Here is a 23,749-nt window from a genome sequence, read left to right as displayed (position 1 = left end):
AACAGTTGTTAAGAAAAACAACTGACAAAACTACGGATGCCTCTTTTTGGATCCTGGCTAGCATCACTTTCCCAAGTCTCTTAAAAATGGTTCAATCTGCCCTTCCCTAACCTGGTGTTCTCCAGCCGTGCTGGTTAGGGCTGATGGGATGTGTGATCCAAAATACCTGGAAGGCACAAGCTTAAGGAATGCTGGTCCAAATGCCCAGGGCCGTATGCTCAGGTTAATACACTCCTTGATGACTGAGGAAGTTGAAGTTCAGGACTCAGCTTCCACCACTTGCTTGCATCGAAATTCCTAAATAACATTTTAGAATTTGAGAAGAAAATGAAGTGCTGCAAGTTCTCCAAAGTGCACGCTATGAAGGGAGGAGCCTACTCTCCGCAGAGACTTTACTTACCCACAGAGAAGAACCGTTTAGCAAGTGTTGTTTGTGTGATCCACAAATGTTTATTTTTAATGAAAAAATACTGAAAAGTGTGCCACAGTGTCCATAGCTCCTTTTGAATAGTACAAAGATATGTCATTTGAGGAATAAAGTCTTAACACTGTAGAAAATAAATGTGGTTCTTTAAATTATGCCCCCCCCAAACAAAAAACAAAAAACGGGGAAAAAACAGTAGAAAAGTAACGCTTTTTACACACTGGAGTGAAACAAAACGGTTAGTCAGAGGTAATAATAAATTATAATTACAGTATTTCAAAATATTTGCCTCATGCCTGTTTTAGTTTCTGGATGAGTTGTGTTAGCACACCCCTTTGTGTCTCCCATCCCAAAGGAATTTCAATGGAGCCTGGAGCAACAGACTTCAGATTAGAACTATGATACCCACTTTGCTTCTTATTTACCAATACAAAGGACACAGAGCATGGTTGTTTTAGGTTTGCAGGCATTTTTTTCTGAAATGAAAATGAATTCTGGAACCAGAGTAATCTTTGCACTTAAAAAAAACGAATTCTGTTAAACAGCAGTTATGCTAACCTGGGGAGATGGATGCTGACGGTGCCACTACAGGCTGTAAGAGAGTGGGAACTGAGAGCAGCCTTCTGGGAAAGCCTCAATTAGCACAGAAGTGGAAATGTGCCGCGAAGGAGAAATAATCTTGGAAGGAAGGAATCCGGACATGCATTTAAACCTGAAACCTCCATGCCTTAGAAACAGAAGTTGAACTTAGGCTGCTTTGTGCCACTTGTCAAGTTTCATCCTCTCCCTACTTCCCCCCCTACCCCCCCACCCCCGAGGCTACAATCAAACAGGCTCTAAGTGTGACTTGATGCCATCCTCCTCCTCTTCCTCCTCTTGGTCCTGCTTGTACATGAAGGTGAGAAGAAAGAGAGCAATGTCCATGGATGACCAGTAAGCCGTGTGTGATGTGACAGCAGACCAGTACCTGCTCTCCACCAGGCCTTCCCTGAGCTCAAAGTCGATCCTGTGCTCCAGGTCCACTAGGAAGGAAGCAAGAACAAAACCACAAAGGATTATTGCCAGAACAACACAGCGCTCCCAGTTCTTGGCTTGTGCTTATTGGGGTGGGGGCTCTGGCAACAACTTACTAAGCTATTCCCTCACCTCCTGATTTGATATGGATCCCAAAATGGGGGGGGGGGGGCTGTGACAGTAGCACCGTTGGAACTAAGCAGCCCATTGGCCAGATCCTACTAAGTGTGACGCAGGGAACAGCCAAGGGTAGCTGTGATGTTTCAAAGTTGTACCCTTCTGACAGATTAGAGAACTGGGCCAAAACAAACAAGATGAATTTTAAAAGGGAGAAATGTAAAGTATTGCACTTGGGCAAAAAAAATGAGAGGCACAAATACAAGATGGGTGACACCTGGCTTGAGAGCAGTACCTGTGAAAAGGATCTAGGAGTCTTGGTTGACCACAAACTTGACATGAGCCAACAGTGTGACGCGGCAGCTAAAAAAGCCAATGCAATTCTGGGCTGCATCAATAGGAGTATAGCATCTAGATCAAGGGAAGTAATAGTGCCACTGTATTCTGCTCTGGTCAGACCTCACCTGGAGTACTGTGTCCAGTTCTGGGCACCACAGTTCAAGAAGGACACTGACAAACTGGAACGTGTCCAGAGGAGGGCAACCAAAATGGTCAAAGGCCTGGAAACGATGCCTTATGAGGAACGGCTAAGGGAGCTGGGCATGTTTAGCCTGGAGAAGAGGAGGTTAAGGGGGGATATGATAGCCATGTTCAAATATATCAAAGGATGTCACATAGAGGAGGGAGAAAGGTTGTTTTCTGCTGCTCCAGAGAAGCGGACACGGAGCAATGGATCCAAACTACAAGAAAGAAGATTCCACCTAAACATTAGGAAGAACTTCCTGACAGTAAGAGCTGTTCGACAGTGGAATTTGCTGCCAAGGAGTGTGGTGGAGTCTCCTTCTTTGGAGGTCTTTAAGCAGAGGCTTGACAACCATATGTCAGGAGTGCTCTGATGGTGTTTCCTGCTTGGCAGGGGGTTGGACTCGATGGCCCTTGTGGTCTCTTCCAACTCTATGATTCTATGATTCTGTGTAAACAATGGTACCCTTCAGGCCTTGGGTCTTTGGAGAAAGAGGGGAAATCAGAAAAAAGCAAGGACTACACAAACTGTTTGTCCCAAGAACAAGAAAAACAGGATGTGCCTGGGGAGGCTGGAATTTCTACTATGCTTGATTTAGGGAGCCTAGGCGCGAGGCAGTTTTAGGAACCCCAGATCTGTAGGAATGGAATACACCATCTTTAAGACTGCTACAGATGCACAAGGACTCCACTGCAAGAGCCCACACGGCTCATTTGTTTTCAATGTACACCCTGAATGACTCTAGTGGAAAAAGTTTTCCTTTTGAAGAAAAAGGGGAAGCAAGGCTAGGATTTCTGCGGACCAACAAAGCTGCTTTTGCTCACTTGTCGGATCTAAGAAGCCGGAGCTGCTGTGTGGGATGGTCTGAGTTCCGATGGACGCCTGGCTCAAGGATGGCTTCTTCTCCTCCAGTTCTGGCCCTTCTTTTCCTGCCTCAAGTGCCTGGGAAGCGGGAGCACTGGCACGTCCAAATCTCGAGAAGAGCATCCCTCCGAGGCCTTTCCCGATGCTAGCAGCTCCTGTATTCAGCACAAGACAAGGGGAGTTTCAACTTGGCAGTCACACAGCACTCCGGGACAAAAAACGTGTCATGATAAACACCCCCCCTCTGCCCCAAACCAGAAGCCATGAACACAATCATGTTGGCCTTTTCATCTGACTCTGCTGCCACCTTGTGGATAGAGTACAAGCTACCATACTGCAGATGCTAATCTTGAAAAGACACCTGGTACCACTATTCAAAGGGTTCACTAATTACAACTTTAGGTGAAGACCTTAAAAATGTAAGGTGTTAAAATCCTGGGCAATTTTTTTTTTTAAGTCTAAAATGTTTACTGGTTTTATATCTACTGCTTTTTGTATTTTTACTGTTGCTACGATAGCTGCTTTTGTTTCTGATCTGTTTTATGTTTGTTTTACACTCTCTTTTGTAAGCAATCTTGGAAATCTAGATTAATAAAATTATGTTTTTATTTTTTTAAAAAAATGTAGAGTGTGACGGCAGTAAAAATGTTAACATTCAGATACACTCTATAATATGATCAAGGAGGAGCTGCTGCTTTCTTGTTGCAGGGAGTCCGGACATTGTGGGGATACCACATTTCGCACTGTGCTCAACCCACTGCCTCCTGACATAGAGAAAATACCACCTCCCTCCAATTAGCGCCTCCACTGCAATCATGTGTACCATGTGAAATCTCATGGCACAAAAGCTAGACACCACTTGGACAGGGTCTGTGGCATCATTCACCACTCAGAGACTTTTGCAATTAAGCAGTATATAAGCTGTCAAAAAAGGGACGCGGGTGGCGCTGTGGGTTAAACCACAGAGCCTAGGACTTGCCGATCAGAAGGTCGGCGGTTCGAATCCCCGTGATGGGGTGAGTTCCCGTTGCTTGGTCCCTGCTCCTGCCAACCTAGCAGTTCAAAAGCACGTCAAAGTGCATGTAGATAAATAGGTACCACTCAGGCGGGAAGGTAAACGGCATTTCCGTGCGCTGCTCTGGTTCGCCAGAAGCGGCTTAGTCATGCTGGCCACATGACCCGGAAGCTTTACGCCGGCTCCCTTCGCCAGTAAAGCGAGATGAGCACCACAACCCCAGAGTCGGTCATGACTGGACATAATGGTCAGGGGTCCTTTTACCTTTAAGCTGTCAAAATACTAATGGTGAAAAGTGACACCGTCCCCCAACGCTATTTTGCAAACTTCAGAAGATTATTACTGAGGGCAAGGACGGGGACTCTGTGGCTTTCCAGTGGTTGCTTGACTACATCTCCCATGATCACTGGCCGTGGTGGCTGAGGCTTATGGGAGCTGGAGTCTAAGAAACACCAGTAGGGGCCACAGGCCCCCCGGCCCTGATTTTAGGGTGAAAATAACCCAGGTTTGGTGGTGGGAATACCTGCCCAGCCATCAAAATCTGCTGCGTGACCTTGGGCAAATCTCTCCAAGATAGATATTAGCTACGCCCATCTTTGGTGCCCTGGGCGTCTTGGGGGCCGTGCCCCCCATCAGGTCACTGTGTGAGCTTCATAAAGGGACCCCTGTCCATTAGGTCCAGTCGTGGCCGACTCTGGGGTTGCAGCGCTCATCTCGCTTTACTGGCCCAGGGAGCCGGCGTACAGCTTCCGGGTCATGTGGCCAGCATGACTAAGCCGCTTCTGGCGAACCAGAGCAGCGCACGGAAATGCCGTTTCCCTTCCCGCCGGAGCGGTACCTATTTATCTACTTGCACTTGGACGTGCTTTCAAACTGCTAGGTTGGCAGGAGCAGGGACTGAGCAACGGGAGCTCACCCCGTCACGGGGATTCAAACTGCCCACCTGAGATAATTTTATTCCTTGGAGGGTATGATATGCACACAGGGGCACAAGGTTTTCCAAGGCTTCAAGAATAGTTACCCATTATACTTGCTTTGCCTATATTGGTTATGGACTCCCCATAGTGCCGTCGAGCCAGGACAGGTGATGTTGTTGGGCTGGGCAATGTTGGGAGAGAGTCGCTCTCAGAGACTGAGGTAGATTCTTTTGCCGGGTTGAGGAAACTTGGCTTCATGTGCTCGTAAGGTAGAGGGTTCGTGGTGTTATACCAGTGGATCTGGACTGGAGAAATGTTGCTATAGTGCTTCAGAATTAAGGGTTCTAGTCTATAGGCCTGTAAAGAAGAAGACACGGGAGGGCTTGAGTGGAAGGCAACAATTCACTTCTCTTCTTCCTTCCATTTGCAATCTGAATACTCAGAAAGGACAATCACTGCTGTCTCAGGGCTCTTTACTTATGACATGGACCTATTCTAAACAAGGAATGCTTTATGGGAGAGACTTGTTACTATTATTTTTCTTTGTATTAAAACTGGGCATTCTAAACTCCTCTATCTAACGAGTGACTAAGTAACAAGCAACATACAATCATTCCAGGCCAAGGAACACTGGAGATCACATGCTCCTTGCTCCCAGAAGTCTTGCTAAAGTCACTGGAGCATTAAAGATGAAGAAATTGACTGAAGGGAAGGTTTCTGGACAGATGCATTTTAAAAAAAAAATTTCAAGAACAGCTACCCCGTATCTGTGAAACCCCAAATAACTGCTGCTTCAGGGTTTGTTAATGGTATGTGCAGCTGGTTCACACTGCTAAGGGGTTCTATCTGTACAAGGTTTTCAACTTGCCTGATGGAATGATCTTCCCTCTCCTTTCCCCCCACATGTTCTGGGGTTCTCCCAATCCCCATAGAGCAGATGGGGGGGGGGCACAAGGAAGGGTGAGGGAAGCCCTTTTGCAGAAACAAAAGTCCTTGCTGACAGGGTTCATTACGTGAACTACTCCCAATGTCTCTGAACTGTGTTTAAAAGAAAATTTCACGGATACTGAACATTTCACCACAACTTCCCTCTGATTTCAACACAACTGAGAAAAAATAAATAAAGTAAGACGCTAGAAGTACACGAAACATAGCGTCTCAGGCTGCTCTAGAAGTGCCCTTGCTGCATTCTGTTAAAATTGCACATGCCCTTTTGCAATGTGCATCGTGTGTGTGTGTGTGTGTGTGTGTCTAGCTGGTTCTGTAAGTTTCCAGAAGATGCCCATGTTGACCTTGGCTCCTTTCAGAAGAAAGGCAGGATATAAACCAAATGAGAAATAATATACCAATTGCTGGGTGCACTGGGATATTGCCAAGCAATGCAGGTGCTCCAAATCACAAGAAAAGTTCTGCAGTTTAATTAAAAATAATATAAAATAAAGAAACAGACCAAAAAAAAAAAAAAAAAAAAAAAAAAAGGGATGATGCTCACACAGCCCTTTTAAAAATAAAGAAGGCATAGACTGCTGATCCAGCATCCGATTTGCTGTCAATTGCAGCCACTCTGGGTGGCTTCCACAAAGGCCAAAAAATACACTAAGATGTCACACATTAAAAACCTCCCTGAACAGGGCTGCCTTAAGATGTCTTCTGAATGTCAGGTAGTTGTTTATCGCTTTGACATCTGGTGGGAGGGCGTTCCACAGGGCGGGCGCCACTACCGAGAAGGCCCTCTGCCTGGTTCCCTGTAGCTTTGCTTCTCGCAATGAGGGAACCGCCAGAAGGCCCTCGGCGCTGGACCTCAGCGTCCGGGCAGAACGATGGGGGTGGAGACGATTGGGCATTGAACTCTCCTTGTATTGCATCTTGTCTTCAACCTAATGGAAGATGGCTTGTTCTGCCAGGCTGTGCTACATGCCAAACCTACTTGGTTCAATGGGGACATTTTTGGGGAGCCAATGCCTTTGACAGGTCTTCAGTAGATGCTATTTAGAAATACTCTTGAGCAGGGCCGGCCCAAGACATTTTGCTGCTTGAGGCGGAAAACCCAAATGGTGTGTGCGCGTCACTTCCATTGACAAAAATCTGGGGCACACACAACCCACTGTCAAGTCCTCCTGTGCAATCCCCATCGAAATGAAGGGTAGCTCTACAGCAACAAAAACCCCTTCTTTTTCAAACCCATCCCTGCCGGGATTGTGCTCTGTGGCTCCCACCTGACTTTTCCACTCCAAAATCCACAACCTGAGGGGGCCGCCTCACCTTGCCTCATGGTAGGGCCGCCTCTGCTCTCGAGGTGAAAGCTTGTTACTGCACTAACACTCACCACTGGATCTGTTGGATGAAAAATGTTTAGCAACCGGTTACAAATAGTTCTGGGCAGAATGTGATCTTGACTTCCACTGTTTCCTGGTCGGATGCCACGCAAGGCCAAAAACACTGCTAATGGAGATCCCATACAGAAGAAATTCTCAACCTAAGGAGACATTTATTTGATATTAACAGGCAGAGAAAAAGGCAGCTTTCTAGCATATACTGGGTTGGGTTGTTTTTCTGTTTTGCAAGGGTTGGGGGTGTAGAGCTATCTCATCGCTTCATAGTACGTTACAAATTGAGGGAAATCACGGTGTGTAATATTTACTAGTCTTTTTACATCTTTTGATAGCTATCGGAAGGCCACATGGGCTACTTGCAAAAATACCTCAAAACCGCCTGTCTAAGCAAATTCCAATGAAAGGGGTATCCCATGGGAGGTGCAGGGGAGACTGGGAGACAAAGATGACCCTTTAGAGCACAGATGGGGAAGTCTTTTCTATAACAGGATGCTTCCCCCAAACCTAACTGCTACACCGAGGAAGAGGCTGCAGGCAGAAGGTTTTGGTGCATTTCCATTGCAGAAATGCAGTTGGTGACAAATGGATGGGAAATCGGAAGAAGCTTGTAACTACTACTTAACTATCTTTAAAAATAATGCTCTGCATGATTAAGTTTCTTTTTTAAAAAATCAGACAAGAGCATCAAGCAAGCAGAAAAGATAGTTCCATAAAAATATCCAACATGTGTACATGCTGCGTATCAACTTACTACATACCTTATATGAAATCAGGCCGTGCTTAACTATGTTTAACTCAACGCATGAGCCTTTCCCAACCCTCGTATCGGAGACCCACCTTGCTGGGGATGTCAGGGGTTGAATCTGAAAGCTCTTATGTGCCACTGAGTCACAGACCCTACGGACATCTTAACAGCAGAGGCCCCCAAACTCCTCAATAGTCAAACCCTTCATATTTGACAACCTTGGTCCCAAGCAAACTTATGCATTACACATTATTACTTGACCTTACAGAAAAATCGAACTAGATTCACTAAAATACAAACTCCGCTCAATATCATCAGAGACGTGCCTTGTGTTCAAGACAATCTAATGAAGCTGAGCTTGTATATGCATTAACTGATCAATGTTTTGCAGATACAGTCTTCCCGTTATCTTTGTGCTGCTGCTGTTGGTTTTGATGCTGATTTCACTGGATTTGTAGTTATTTTAGATAAATAAAAACGCATGAGCATTATAGGCTGGGCTGCATTTCAAGGGAGAGCAACATGAAGAAACTGAATGTGAACAAATTATTGCTGGAGTGTTGGTATCCTCCTTCTGGACTGCCTTCCCAGAATGGGCTTGGAAGTCACAGTGGGGTGTAGAATCCAGTCCTTTCTGGTGAGATGCAATCAGCTGGTGGTGCTGGAGGGATTTCCCTCCTGACTACTGTAAAGTCCTGTTCTCTCCCTCATGCTTTCTAACATCTACATTAAGCCACTAGGGGAAAGTGTCGTTAATATGCTGATAACACACAGTTCTGCATCTTTGTTTCCACCTCTTAATCCCACGGAGGTTGTGGAACGCCTGAACAGAAGCCTCGAGGAGTGATGAGAGCCAGCAAACTGAAACGTAATCCAGAGAAGATGGAAGTACTGTGGTAAAGAAGCAGACTGCTCTGGGTGGAGATGTTCCAAGTGGTTCTGGGTAGTGTTGCACTTTCTCTAAAAGGCCAAGTTTGTAGTTTGAGGGTCCTGTTGGACTTGGCAATATCTGTGGAAGTGACAGTGCCTACGAGTGGGTCTTATCAGTCTTAAGTTTGGAAGCTTAAAGATCCAATTCACAGTGCTGGTATTGACCTTTGAAGCTCTAAAAAAAATGGGACCAATTACTTCAAGGACTACCTATACTACTTATGAAGCTGCCTGAGCATTTAGATCAGCTATGGAGGCCCTGACAGTATGCCCACAAGTAGGCATGATTAGGATAGTGGGCCACACAAGGGAAAGGGCTTTTTTGTTGGTGAGGTCATTGAGTCTATGGAACTCCCTCCCCCAAGAGATATGACCTGCTTACTTTATTCCAGTTTGCCTTTAGTGTTGGTTAACCTTTTTTGCTTCATGTGCTTTCAGTGCCTGAGTTAGGGTTTTTTACTCTCTGCTTTGAAATGTTTTTACTGCTGTACTATTTTAACTGCAGTTCTGAAGTTTCTAAAAAAATATTTATCCCTACATATTTATATTTTGAGTGACAGCTTAGAAATTAAATAAATAGCAATAAATAAAGGTGGAACCTGAAAAACATTTCTTGCTAAATGTGAGCCATTAGCAGAACAGCACATTTCTTACTTATTTGTACCTTGAATTTTAAGGCAGGTGTCTTAGATATGGTGGATTTTTTCAGTCCATGTAACCTCTCTTCTATCTCCCTCAATCTAGGAAAAAATACAGACATTTTGAGTTCTTTTGATTAGAAACAGTTAATTGGCCCTAGACCTGTGGGAATAGGGCGGTATATAAAGTCAAATAATAATAATAATAATAATAGAGCTCCATTAAGTACCATGTCAATTAGTGTAATTCACCAAAACAAATATTCTGGAGACAAATTTTGGAAGACTAAAAACATGAGTTTTAATGTCATACTACCACAAATGTTCCATCCATGCAAGAACATCAGCTTGACAGTCCCTTCCCAAACTCCCCAGGACCATTTCAGGGTGTGTGTGGGGAGATGCGGGGTGGGGGAAGCAAACCTCATTTCTCAGGACTTCTGTGGACAGAGCTCCTAAGGTGAATCCTGCCCTAAGACATAATTGCACTCTCTCAGCATAGGGGAAAGGAAGAGTTTTAGCCAGGGGTAGGCACCCTAAGGCCCGGGGGCCAGATCCGGCCCAATCGCCTTCTCAATCCGTCCCGCGGACGGTCCGGGAATCAGCATGTTTTTACGTGAGTAGAATGTGTCCTTTTATTTAAAATGAATCTCTGGGTTATTTGTGGGGCACAGGAATGCGTTCATCCCCCCCCTAAAATATAGTCCGACCCACCACATGGACTGAGGGACAGTGGACCGGCCCACAGCTGAAAAAGGTTGCTGACCCCTGGTTTAAGCCCTACCACCTGACTATCCCAAGGGCAGCCTTGCTGCTTAAAAATCTCAAGCACCACGTTTGGCCCTTTCTCTGGCTCAAGACCCCTTTCAAGTACCACATGCATGACTGGCTGGTCACAGTGCCCTTTGTGCGTGCAGGTATTTCTCAACGAGGCCCAAGGGCTGAAAAATAAGGGTGGGAATGTCTTCCAGAGCCAGTCAACTTCTAGTTGCCTTGTGGTGGCACAGCTGAGGTAGGAGCTAGGTGGTGGCGCAAAGCAGTTCACTTGTTAAAAGAGACCCTGGGCTCACTCAGTCAATTTCAATACACCAAGACCTGCTCAATACTAGAAAGGAAACTCTTTTACCGCCGCTTGGTCAAGTAAAACTCTTCTAGCAGATGTTGCTCCTCGTAGCTCATCCAGGTGTCCTCGAGGTCATCATACTCCTTTTCAAGCAACTGTTCGTAGAGTATAACCGGATTCCATCCTGTCATGATGTCGTATGTGATTACGCATCCTAAGGAATGTGACACAATTGATACTTTGCCGCCCTTTTCTATGAACTCTGGATTCCGCGTACAGAAAAGCGTGTACAAACGATTCAGCTCCTGTTGAAGGCCTTTTACCAGCTGTTATAAAGAGTTAGGAAATGGGGAGAGAAGGCACATTTCTTATATTCCGCATGTTGCTATGTATTTAGCATCTGGATTTCTGCTTACTCTTACTTGCATTTCTTTAGGCAATGGCTTTGTCAGTTTGCATGAAATGACTCACTGACAGCAGCCAGCTGAGACCTCAAGACCATAAAATAGCCTGGTTTTCAGATATTGCTGTTTGGGTGAAGGGTGGATAACAGTTCAACACTTAAAAATCAAACCAAGCAAACTGATCAAACGCTTGCAAGGTATGCTTTAAGTGCAAACTCCTTAACAGCATTAAGCACACAGCTAGGATGCTCTTATTTATTATTTCTGTTCTTGAATAACACACAAATTCAATAAAATAGGTTTAAGAACACTCCCAAATTATTTTTTATTATTATTATTATAAAAATTATACCACTCACAGGTCTCAGGGCGGCTCACAGCATAAAATTACAATATAAAAACACTAAAGACATAATCAAAACAAAAACAAAAACAACCTGATAACCCCAACACATTTTAAAAGGGCACTGGATGACAATCAACCCAGGGCCTGGTGAAATGCCATGTGCTTCATCACATCTGCCAGGAGAGGCCCCACATGCTGAGGCCATCAGGCTGCAGCAGAGGAAGAGATTATGAACGGGGCCACTTCATTGGCTCAGCGGAGAGACCAATAACACCTAGCTTCTCCTTGCCTTCTACTTTCATTCCAGTTGGTTGATATAAAAGACTTTGCAACCAAGATCTAGTGCCCGAGTTTACATCTCTTTTTCTCATTCCAAATCCTTTCCTTCTGTACGGCTTCAACTTTGGTTGGCAAAAGAAATATGCAATGTGAAAAACCAAAGTACACTGGTGAAACGCATGCATATTTTTGAACTAATGGAGCGGAACTGCCTTACACCAGCAAGTCTGCTTCTCCGGTAAAATAAAAGCTCCAACATGCTGCACCAACATTTGTGTATTTCAATTTCTCAAGCAGGAGAGAAGCCCCTGAGACCAGATTATAAAGCTGTAATTCAAGATGATGAGCTGTCAGGGATTGTTTCTAAAGCCTAAAGGAGAAGGCACCTGACCTAGTTGGAGAGATCATTTGCCAATGTTTTATCAATCATCTTTACTAAAATATCACAAGCTTGCCCAATACCTTGTAGCTAACAAACCTTCTAATGATAAACGTGAGCCAGAGTTCACTACAAGATTATATATGAAAATCTAGATGTACTGTATTCAGTACAGTAAAAAAAAGGAAAAGAAAAATGTTTTCAAGCCTTGGCTAAGATTTGGTGATCCATGTAGGCTGGCCCTTGAATAGTACAATTTGTAAAGTAAATGTGATGTGTCACAAAAGTTAACCCTGGGAATGCAAAATTTTATTACAAAAAATAAAATAAAATAGCTAGCCTGGTACTTGCTATTAGCTGCTTCCTACTGCAAACAGAGGACGCGGGTAGCACTGTGGGTTAAACAACAGAGCCTAGGACTTGCCGATCAGAAGGTTGCCGGTTCGAATCCCCGTGACAGGGTGAGCTCCCATTGCTCGGTCCCTGCTCCTGCCCACCTAGCAGTTCGAAAGCACGTCAAAGTGCAAGTAGATAAATAGGTACCGCTCCGGCGGGAAGGTAAACGGCGTTTCCATGTGCTGCTCTGGTTTGCCAGAAGCGGCTTAGTCATGCTGGCCACATGACCTGGAAGCTGTACGCCGGCTCCCTTGGCCAATAAAGCAAGATGAGCGCCGCAACCCCAGAGTCGGCCACGACTGGACCTAACGGCCAGGGGCCCCTTTACCTTTACTGCAAACAGACATGAAGTCCCCTAATTCCAATTGTGATTGCGGTGGGGACAAAGGGCTAAAGCCCTCCACCCAGTCTCAATCCCACTCAAGGATTACTCATGTCATGAACTTCATGCCATGTTTAGTCCTCCACAGGTGACATTTCTGAATCGTCTACTATGAAGCACCACTGCTGAAACTTTTAAATTCTGAATATTTTTTGAGAAAAGGCAGGAAGTCATTATCTGATGAGAATTTTTTGAAAATCCATTAATATTGAATACTGGGCTACATGGAGCTCTAGTCTGATTCTTTATGGCAGAGTGGTCAACCATTTTTCTCAGATGACCCAGATTTTGACCTTTATCCACCTAGCTGTCAATCACCCAGCATCAGGTAGATCAGATCCTTGCCAAAAGCAGCGGCACTTACATTCAGCACCAAATTTAAACAGTGCCAAATGCAAACCCCACCACCAATGAACAACCAGGCTCACCCAACTCTTCTTTAAGTGGGTGCAGATTTGCTTGTCCCACACCTTTACTTGAGTGACAGGGGTGCATGGCCTGTAAAAAAATGGATGCAAGGGCCTATTCATCCCATGGCCAGAAGGTTCTCCACCCCTACAAGGTAAAGGTATAGGGCGCCTGACAGTTAAGTCCAGTCGCAGACAACTCTGGGATTGTGGTGCTCATCCTGCTTTACAGGCCAAAGGAGCCAGTGTTTGTCCACAGAGAGTTTTTCTGGGTCATGTGGCCAGCATGACTAAGCTGCTTCTGGTGCAACGGAACACCGACACCAGAGCAGTGCACGGAAATGCCGTTTACCTTCCTGCCGGAGTGGTACCTATTTATCTACTTGCACTTTTTGGCGTGCTTTCGAACTGCTAGGTTGGCAGGAGCAGGGACAGAGCAATGGGAGCTCACCGTGTCGCAGGGATTCGAACCGCTGACCTTCTGATCGGCATGCCCAAGAGGCTCAGTGGTCTAGACCACAGCGCCACTCGTGTCTCACCCCAACTTTATGGCAATTCTTACATAATATGCATTTGGATACCTTTGTGCACAGCACGTACAAAGTTCCATACAAGAAAGAAAGCGTAAAAGTTCTTGAGGTGGCAGGGTCTCCATGCTGTGCACATGTGTGAAATACAAAGTCTGTTAAGCAGAATTTCAGGAAGTCTGATGGTTTGGCAGCAGAAGCATCTGGCCGAATTAGCCTTTGTTTCAGCCCACCGAGAACTTTGCTATGTGGCTCTTCCAACCAAATTCCTTTCCTCCTGCTATAAAGACACTGGGTGGTTTTAAATCCTGCTTGTAAACTCTCTAGCTGGAACAAGCACCTCTCTACCACTCAGTTTGTACCTCAAGGAGGAAGCAGAGTGCAGAAATGGGCAGGGAGCAGCTTATCCCCTCACCAAGGATATTTACAGCAGCTGCAGAGGGCAAGCTGATGGCGGCAGCGGCAGCAGCAGCAGCCTCTCACAACAAGAGCCCTCTTTCTGCAATATATCTCCTTGCAGAAAACAATTGCTTCTTAGCTGAATAAACTACGACCTCCCAAGCTGCAAACTGTGTCTTGGCCCACTTCCTCCCCCGCTTGCTAGATTAAGCAGCATTTTAAAATACCTAAGCGTCAGCAGGACAGCTGTTGTGCCTGTTCTGAAAGTTCTCTGAGCTTTGAAAAAAATGCAACTGGGGTTTCCTTAGAATAGCCTGGACACATGATGCTGTTGCACTGCAAAAGGTATACAGTTTTCAGTCTGGTCTGGGCCTGGAGGGGAACTGGGCAAGAGCCCCACAGAAGCCACTCGGCTTCCTGAAGAAGGGAGGGAGAGCTAAAGAAGTACGACAAACACACAACATACTATGCATGAACAGTGCATGTTTCATCCTCAGGCTGCAACAATTACTGCTTTTTTGTAAAGGCCCTGTAGCCTATGGGATATTGCACCAGCGTTCAGATCCCCGCTCAGCCAGAATACAGCTCAGTAGTAGACTGAAGACACAAACTACTCTATTTGGTTTCTATGCAAAGAATGCACACAATCACAAAGTCTATCTTCAAGATGTTGGGAAACAGAGGTACACTTAAATTAGGAAACCCAACTTCGCCATACCCATTATTTGTCCATACCTGAAACCAAACACTTAAAAATCACACACATACCTCATCGCGGTAGAGGGGACTTGTGTAGTACATTATGTCCATTGCACTGCTGTTAAGCATGTCCCTCAAGCCACGGACTTTATCAGGAGTAATAGAGTCAACAGTGTCTAAAATAAAGAAAAGAGACCCAAGTGTTTGACTGAGGAGTAATAAAGCTTGGAGTGGGTTTAAAGTCAACAACAACCATATGAGCACAAATTCCTAGGAACATTCAAATCTCTACTTAAAGGAATCCAGCAAGTGTTTAGATAACAAAATCAAGGAAATTAAGCACATGGTCTATTTACAGAATGGTGGGTTTTCAAATTTTGCTTCCAGGGAAGCCCAAGGGATTATCAGGGGAGTTCCTCCGTGGGAAGTTCAGTAAGGATGGACCAATTTCCCTTGGAGACAGCTGCCCAATTTCCCTTTCCAATAATCACCTACAGGGAGTGGCAAGGTGTTTGGGGTGACTGATAACAGCTAATAGCTCTAGGAAATACCTTCCATGAACAACTAGAAAATGCCGGGGCAGAATTATCCTTGGCAGAACACACTGAAAGGGTACCCTGAGAGTAGAGAGTTTACAAACCATTGCTAGAAAAAAACTAAAAAGTGTTACTTTCCAAATGTCACCAATAGTACTTCTGGCAGTCCAAAGTAAAAAGTACCTCCGTCAAGTGCGAGCTTAGATCTCCATTCAACTGGCAGGAACTCAACATGTGTTGCAAGGTTGCTAAAGTATTTGTCTTCTATTTTCCTTGCAGTGTCCCGCATCCTAAAAATTAGATGGAAAGCACATATAACATTGAGGGGGGGGGAAATAATCCCCACTCTGAGCAATTTGTTATCACCAGCAAACTTGCAATGCTTCACTGCTCATCCCTAACTTCAAGCGAGTGAAAGAGCACAGATTTTAAGACAGGTCCTTGGGTGACCCACTACCCATCACTGGGAGAACTGTCCATTTATTGGTATAGGCAACTCCCCATTTATACACGTTCAACTAAACATGCACTGCTGCAACCCTGGAAGTGGCACGAAAAGGGGCAAAAATGGCCCTAAAAGAGAATGAAAAAGGCAAAAATGGTGCAAAAACAGCCTTCTAGGAATCCCAGGAGCCTTTGGAAGTGCAATCCCAGGAGCCCTTGCACCAAACTCTGGTCTTTGGAGAGTTGGGAGTTTGAGCATGGAGGTTTGGAGAGAGTGATTGTGCAGGCTTTGCCAATGGTGTTCCCAATATATGCCATTTCACTTAAACGTGTACTGCTTCAGAACGTAACCCCCGAGTAAATGGGGAGTTGCCTGTACTCAGTTCCTTGTTCCTTAAGCAGCTGCTGGCCCATAAAAGAGACTCCTCTTTTATGCTAAGCTGCTAAGCTTACTCAGGAGTCTTTGGTGAGGGACTTTTAATCAAAGCTTTCTGAAAGCCTAAGTACACAATGTAAAGAGGACCACCTCTATCCACGTGCTTTTGGACACTCTCCCAAAGTCGCCTGAAATAGGCTTAGGTAACCTGCTTCATCCAAAAATACCTGGAGTTGAAATGCTACTGCATTCTCAATCAAAACAAAAACAAAACCTATCAACTACTGTGGCTTTGAGGAGACATTAAACAAACAATACAAGCAACACGCAGACCAGTATACTAGATAGCACTGTAATAATATACATGAAAATATATAAACTTCACACATTACAATCCATATGCTGCAACTGTAGCATATGGATTGTAATGTGTGAATCTGTTTCATATTTGAATTCTTCTGTAGTTGTGCTGAAGAAGATTCCAGCAAAACAGTCAGATTATCCGGGGTCACTGTTCGTTGTTATTCACCTACTACTTCGGCACCACGAACGCCTAAAAAAAGTTTTACCGCTTAGCCCACAGGATACCATCTATTACTTTGTTTCAACCATAGACTTATTATACTTCTGCGGACTTTCAAAGACTGACAGACGTGTGTTTAATTGATTTCAACTATATTAGAGAATTTACAAGTGCATACATTTTGTTTTTGTTACTAAATCATGTATATTATGCAATAAGAATTACAGTGCTATCTAGTATACTGGTCTGTGTGTTGCTTGTATTGTTTGTTTGTTGTGTTAAGTTTGCAACACAGGGGTTTGTTCTATTTGAGGAGACATTGGCAGGTCTGGTTTGTGAGGGTTTTCTGGGGATGAAATACTGGTCTCTCTGTGTGTGCACGCAATATAGAAAACACATGCTGTAGCTGAGATTCCTGCATTGCAGGGGGTTGGACTAGATGACCCTTGGGTCCCTTCCAACTCTAAGATTCTATGTCAAAATTTATCGTATTCGGGGCTCCTTGGTCTCTCCTTTGATCAGAATTCTTTCTCTGCTAAGTGCAGTACAGCAAAGTAGCATTTGGAAATGTTTGCCAAAAAGACTCACAGCCTAATGATTAGGAAGTAAGATGACCTCAGGAACATGCACAATTAAAAACAGCACCCTTTGTGAAAAAGGGAAAACCACAACGCCCGCAAATCCAATGTTGTCCACTTTCAACAGAGTGAAATGAAGTACTCACATGGCTGTGTTTTTAATAATCCTTCCTTGGTCCATTTTCTGACCAATGCCATGTACAACAAATACAATATGAGTTGTTGGTGATGGCTTGTCTTCTAACGTAGCCTCTTCAACATAACCTCTATGCAGCCTGGTCCCACTGCTTGAAGCTGCAAAAGAGCAAGTAACAACATTTAATTCAGGCTCATAAAGTTCCTTTCACCTGGACTTGAAAAACAGCTATTTGTATATAGTGCAAGGCCAACTAGCACGACCTCCTATTACTAGTGAGCCAACTCTTCTTCAGACTCATTTTCCAATTTCATCATCTGTCTGCAGCCACCAAGTCTCAGCTGCAAATAGCAGTCATGCATCTTCTAGACAGCGGCTTCGTAAACTGCTTATCGGGAGTTCATGATGCACCTCAAAGTGAGTCAAGTGTGTGCTTTTTTAGCCACCCACTGTTTAGAGCACATTAATACAAATATAATTTAATTTCTGGGCCCAGTTTTCCAATCTGTTAAGGTCATCTTGAATTTCGATTCTGTCTTCTGCAGCAGTAGCAACTTCTCCCAGTTTAGTGTCACCTGAAGATTTGAGGAGCATTCCGTCAATACCTTAATCCAGGGGTTGGCAAGGTTTATCTTGCCTGGGCAGGATCGGTCCCGCGGAGATTCCTCCATGGGCCGGATTGCGCACGTGCACCTGATTTCAGGCGCCACAGAATCGAGTCCCTTCGCTAAGCCGGTTTAGCGCAGTGCATGAGCAGACAGCTCAGTTTGGGGGTGGCTCAGGGGCCGGTCAAACGACCTCCGCAGGCTGCTTCCGGCCCATGGGCCTTAGGTTGCTGACCCCTGCCTTAATCCATCTCATTTAGAAAGATGTTGAACAACAGGCCCAGGCCAGAATCCTGCAGCACCCCACGTGTAACTTTTCCTCCCAGGATGACGAGGAACCGTTAGTGAACACTCTTTGGATTATTTATTTAACAAGATTTATATACTGCTGAATAATTTTAAAAAACAACAACAACCCTGTAAGTGGTTTTCATAAAATAATTACATGTCTCAATAGGCTTGCCCAAAGACAAAACTTCCCCCCATCTTTTCAGGGAACAGGGAAAATTCGGAACCAGCAGGACCAGACTTTCCTAAAGGAATGGAAGAAGTTTTTTGATATATTTGGAAAGCAATTGTAACCAATTGACATCACATGTAGGGTTAAAAGAAGTTTTGTAAGGAGTAATTTATAAATTATTGTGAAAAGAATTAAGAATAGATGAACTGGAAATTTGAGTTTATAGAAATAATTATAGTAACAAAATGCATAATTAGAAAGACTTTAGAAAACCATCAGTCGAGGTTGAAGGAAGTCTTAGGCTGTGATAGCCAAATATTTCAAAATGATATTTAAAAGGATGCTATGCTGCTTCTGCCCTGAAAGAAAGGCACACACAACAAACACTGGGTGTTTCCCCCCCCTTTTATTCTGAAGCAACTTGCAAGTCACAACCACACACAGACACACACAGAGAGAAGCAGGAAAGGAGAATCACCAGCAAGGAAGGAAGCAACTCGGAAGGGGAAGGGAAAGAGAAAGAGGACAGAGAGCGTGTGCAAGCGAAGCTGCGCAAGGCAGACTGAGCTGAAGAAACATGAGGCTAAAGAAGCCTCTCTTGCCATGATGCCATAGCTCCAAATGAAGCATCAACTGGGCACACTAACAGAGGGAGGAGGGAGTCAGGGAGACACAATCACCTCGTATAGTTTTAACAAGGGGTCAGCTGCCACTTACAGAAAACCAAGTGTGAAGTGTCGGCTGGGTTAATAAAAAACCCCCAATGCTTTTTGCCTGATAGCTGCTGCTTCACAAAAACAAATGCACCCCACACCCCACCAACAGAAGGGGGTGGGGTGGGGAGAGAGAGAGAGAGAGACACTCGTACACACTCGCACACCCATAAGCAGTACACACACGGAGATGGAGGAGGGAATGACAGAAGAGGGCCAAATGGCAAAGGAAGGTGTCTGTTTTTTTATTAACCCCAGTTTATGTTTTTATGGGGGGAAAGAGATCCAGAAGTCTGAACCTGCAGGCTTTCCCTAAGCCAGCTACCAGCCTGGTACCTTTAAGCAAGAGCCTTGAGGGAAGAAGTCCTTGCTTGCTGGCTAGATAGCCAGGGCGACGGAAAGCTAACAGTCTCAAAGCTCTGTTTGGCAGTATCAGCTGGGCAATATTTGAGTCAGCCTGCTGTACTAATTTGTAGCTACCGTATTTTTTTCACTATAACACTCACTTTTTTCCTCCTATAAAGTAAGGGGAAATGTCTGTGCGTGTTATGGAGCGAATGCCTACGGGTGGCGGGGGGGGGGATCTGCTGCAGTTGTGAGCAGAGGATCCATGGTTCCCCTTCCTTCCCTCCTCCGTGGCTCACTTTGAAACAGCAAAGCGGGAGAAGAGCCGCTGAGTGGGGAGGAGAGAGGGACAGAGAGCCTGCTTGCTTTAAAGGAGCAAAGCGGGAGAGGAGAGGAGCCGCTTACACGAGTGTAAGTGGCTCCTGTCCGGTTGGCTCCTTTAAAGCATGCAGGCTCTCTGTCCCTCTCTCCTCCCCACTCAGCTTGCTAAACAGCATGATTAGCAGCATCCTTCTCCACACACCCCACGCGTGCTCCTTGTCCCTTGAGTGCTTTTCCCTCCCTCCCCACTTAAAACGTGGTTACAAAGCACGGATCCACATGGATCCTCAGGATTTTTGCACTGGGTCACCCCAAATTCACCATCAGATCACATAGCATGTCCATGGCTACATATTGCACTTGACTGAGGTGGAGTTAGCAAGGAAGAATCATCGGCTTCCTGTTTTTCCAATATTGTGATTTTTTAATACCACACACGTGACACACAATAAACTGCAACATCATATTGTAAAAAACAGTTATCACGATTTGATCTAAAACCCAATATCAGACAATACATTGATTTATAGCACAGACCTACACAAGACTGAAGATTTCAGTCTTCAAAATCAGTAAGAACTGAAGGTCTCTTCACAGAATATGAGGTGAAACAATTTATTCAGTCAGTCAGTGCATACTATAAACAAATAACCTTACCTTTGGAAAAACCCAGCTTCTGTGTGACAGTTCTTGCGATTTTTGACGTTGTTGCATCACTGTAAAGATACACTTCATCCACACTGTGCCAGTCCACATGGGTGCGACTAAGCTTCAAACTATGAACAGCTGGAGCAAAGAAAGAACTGCCTTTAGCTCAAGTAAGGAGAGTCAGGACCTCTTGCAAAGCCAGGCAGAGCAAAAAGAAGGAAATGGACACACAAAAGCAAGCACAGGACTGTGTGTATTCCATGCGTCTGTGTGCTGTCCCCAAGCACATCACTCTGGAATGCTGAGAACATTACGTATAGGCAAATTTAAGGATCCAGAATTGTAGTCAATGAAGTTCCAGCAACACACAAATCTGATAACACTGATCTGTCAGAAACCAGACTTGTGGGCAAAACATGCTGTGGTAATAGATCCCTAGTACGTTTCCTTTTTGCTTGGTTGCCCAGGCTTCCTTCCACCATTCAGAACCACCATTAAGTATCGCACATTAAAATGTATACTCATTTTAATTTTCAGAATTTATTCTGAATCCACACTGCACATTTGCTTGCTGTACAATTTGTTCATAGCCGGGGGAATGGGGAGAGCTTGCAGAGAACACACAACCTGGGTGTAACTGAATACTAGCTTTATGCAGTTTACATGAGGCTACTTAACCCCTTCCATTGCACAGATTCACTAATTCAGAATAGGCAAGTGGCTATTCAGATATTTGGAGAGTAGGGAAAGGAAAGGAAGCTAACTGTTTGGGGGTTCCTTTGTGCAGAATTGGAGAAATCACAGAGAGGTGTCTGCATTTCTAAAAATCTGCTGACATTACCTAGGAGTTTGAAATATTGATGCCTAGTGCATTTTCCCTTGGTGGAACAGAAAGAAACAGGATGACTCATATGCACTGCAGATACAAAAGACTTACATGGAACCAAACTAAAGGAAAAGCAGAGTAAAAGGGTAAGCATGCCCTAGCAAGTCTTGGACACATGCTAGTAAATGTTAAACAACCAGATAATGCTTGATAAAAAGATGAACTACAATGATGAACTAGATATTATGCACAAATGTGTCTAACAACCTTAGATGACTTTTTTCTTCTGAACAACAACAAATATTTGGGAGGAGGTGACCTGAAATGGCAGGGTGTGCTTAACCTGTTCCCTACCCATTGCTTCTCCATTTCAAATCCCACCTGCCCCTAAGTTACTTGCAGTTTCCAAATGTTTATGTACCATAAGAAAGATTTGGCCTTTACTTGTCTGTTGCAATGCTGAGAACACTATGAAGACTTGTGATTGCGCTGTGATCAGAAAAGCACAAAACTGTGTCTTCTCCTGAGGGCAAAAGAACTATAACGAGGGTCATTAATGCTTCTGCTTAATCCATCAGTGAGGCAGAAGAACCCTCTTAGAAAAGTGAATTTGCAAACAGTTCTAGCCATGACTTTTTTTACGTGAAAATGTTCAAAGGATAAGATGCTAAGCAGTAGTTGCCAAATGCAAGATTGCACATTATTAAAACAAGTACAAGCAGCAATGATGATTCCCAAAAAGTTATTTTATTGGATCTGTTACGGGTACCAACAAGGCCGAAAAATACAGCTGCTAGGAGGCGTTTTCCCCCTTAGAGTTGGAGAATAAGCACTCTTGGCTATTCTATTCCTTCCATCAAGTTTCTGTTGCAGGGAGAATGGGAGCATTGTTTTGACTCATGGCAATGTAGGCAAAAATGCAAGTGAGCAAAGAACAATGAATTGACTTCTATAGCTTACTGTCAAAGAAAAATGCTCAAGCCAGCAATCAGTCCCCTCCCCCTAGAGCCCCTCTCAGTCACAACCACCTTTTGAAAAGAAAAGTCTTATGTTTAAAGTGCTTTCATTTTTTTTTCTTGTTGCCAGCCATCTAGGAGGCACCTGCTATCAGGCAGCAAGGCAGGATGTAAACATATTAAATAAATTTCTCTAACACTGTGCATATAGATGAGTGCTTGAAATTAGGTTGAGACTCAGAGATTTGTCAAAGCCCACTCAATGAGCTTGAGGTGAACAGTGATTTGAAGTCAGGGCCGAAATCAATAGGTGGTCAGACAACTGGACGGGATCTGTGGATAATTTAACAAGCTTCTGAAAGCTGAAATGCAATGCTTTGGGGCAGGGATCCATTTATTTATTTTTTTGAAGCAAACAATGCTTTAAAAGTGATTTAAAATTCCTAATGAATTGTTAGTACACATTGTTAGAGACAGCGTTGTCAGCCTCTAATTTTCTCTGTAACAAACAAAGCACTGATCCACTCACTAAGATCCACAGTTTCTTCCTCCTTTTGGAAGAGGGTAGCAACATCATGCAGAGGGGGAAGCAAGTGGTTATCTAAAACACTACACTGAAAGACATGAACTACAACAGAAAGCTTCCTAGGCAAGGAGAGGACAAGAATACAAATCTGCAATTACTGTACCTTCAGACCACTTGCGTTTAAGCCCTGCAGCCTCTGTATTCTCCTTATATCCTCTCCATTTGAACAGAGAATGGAGGGAGAAGGGAGGGAGGTGGTAGATAACTAAAAGCAAAAACACCGAAACACCGAGCTTCAAAGTGAAATTTTAAAAAGGGGCATCATTGGATTTTGCACATCACTAGCTAAATAAACGCAACAAACATAGACAATATGTACAGGAAAAACACTGCAACAAATTTTAGCAAAACAAAAGAATACTGCCTTTCTGGGGAATTTAGTTATTCATTGTTTTATCTTCTCAACTTTTTAATGAAATGCTTATTGGTGCAAATAAAACTCAATTCAAAGCATTGAAGAATGACAGGCATGCAACAGCAAGATAGATAGACAGACCCATCCAGTACCTTTTGAGTTAGCAGATACATGTGCACACAATATTTTGGGGGACCATAATACTGTACAACTCAAAAGAATGGACTCAAAATGTGAGCTAGCCTAAGAGTGATCACTAAGTGCCCCCTCTAGAACAGGAGGAAAGGCCCCTGGTGGCTAGATTAGCAGAAGCTGCCTACTGTTCAGACTTTACGAAAGAGAGAGAGATGCATCCCAGCATGCACTGTCTATAAACAAGCCTTCCATTCCTGAACAGCACTGGAGTTTCCTTGTGGGGGTAACTGCAAGTCCACTGTGATGTTTTCAATACTCATTTTATAGCTTCCAGGCTATTCAATGAGGATATTGAAAGAAGTGATACCCCTTGAAATTACTGTGCTGTGATTTGATGGACTTACC

The 23,749-nt window shown here is 44.3% G+C and overlaps 1 protein-coding gene across 5 annotated transcripts in view; it reads right to left on the bottom strand.

The window, feature by feature from the left end:
• Nucleotides 1-427: 427 nt before the first annotated feature.
• DDHD1 (DDHD domain containing 1) overlaps nt 428-23,749 on the bottom strand; it is a 39,609-nt gene continuing 16,287 nt past the window's right edge. The window contains exons 3-13 of one of the 5 annotated variants that reach the window (XM_081016378.1): nt 22,958-23,059; nt 20,496-20,624; nt 17,405-17,552; nt 15,521-15,627; nt 14,871-14,977; nt 10,647-10,909; nt 9,547-9,622; nt 7,201-7,350; nt 4,979-5,231; nt 2,903-3,097; nt 428-1,446 (exon numbers count right to left, since the gene is read on the bottom strand). In XM_081016378.1, the coding sequence (XP_080872504.1) occupies nt 1,250-1,446; nt 2,903-3,097; nt 4,979-5,231; nt 7,201-7,350; nt 9,547-9,622; nt 10,647-10,909; nt 14,871-14,977; nt 15,521-15,627; nt 17,405-17,552; nt 20,496-20,624; nt 22,958-23,059 (1,727 nt within the window). In that variant the 3' untranslated portion in view covers nt 428-1,249. Of the gene's footprint in view, nt 1,447-2,902; nt 3,098-4,978; nt 5,232-7,136; nt 7,351-9,546; nt 9,623-10,646; nt 10,910-14,870; nt 14,978-15,520; nt 15,628-17,404; nt 17,553-20,495; nt 20,625-22,957; nt 23,060-23,749 lie in introns of those variants that run through there. The other 4 variants (XR_013989482.1, XM_081016380.1, XM_081016379.1 and 1 more) reach the window with 4 other exon arrangements.

This window comes from Podarcis pityusensis, assembly GCF_964106645.2.
Source record: "Podarcis pityusensis genome assembly, chromosome: 1".
Lineage (NCBI taxonomy): Eukaryota > Metazoa > Chordata > Lepidosauria > Squamata > Lacertidae > Podarcis > Podarcis pityusensis.
The sequence above is the reverse complement of the archived record's forward strand: the minus strand, read 5'-3'. Positions and strand labels throughout refer to the sequence as shown.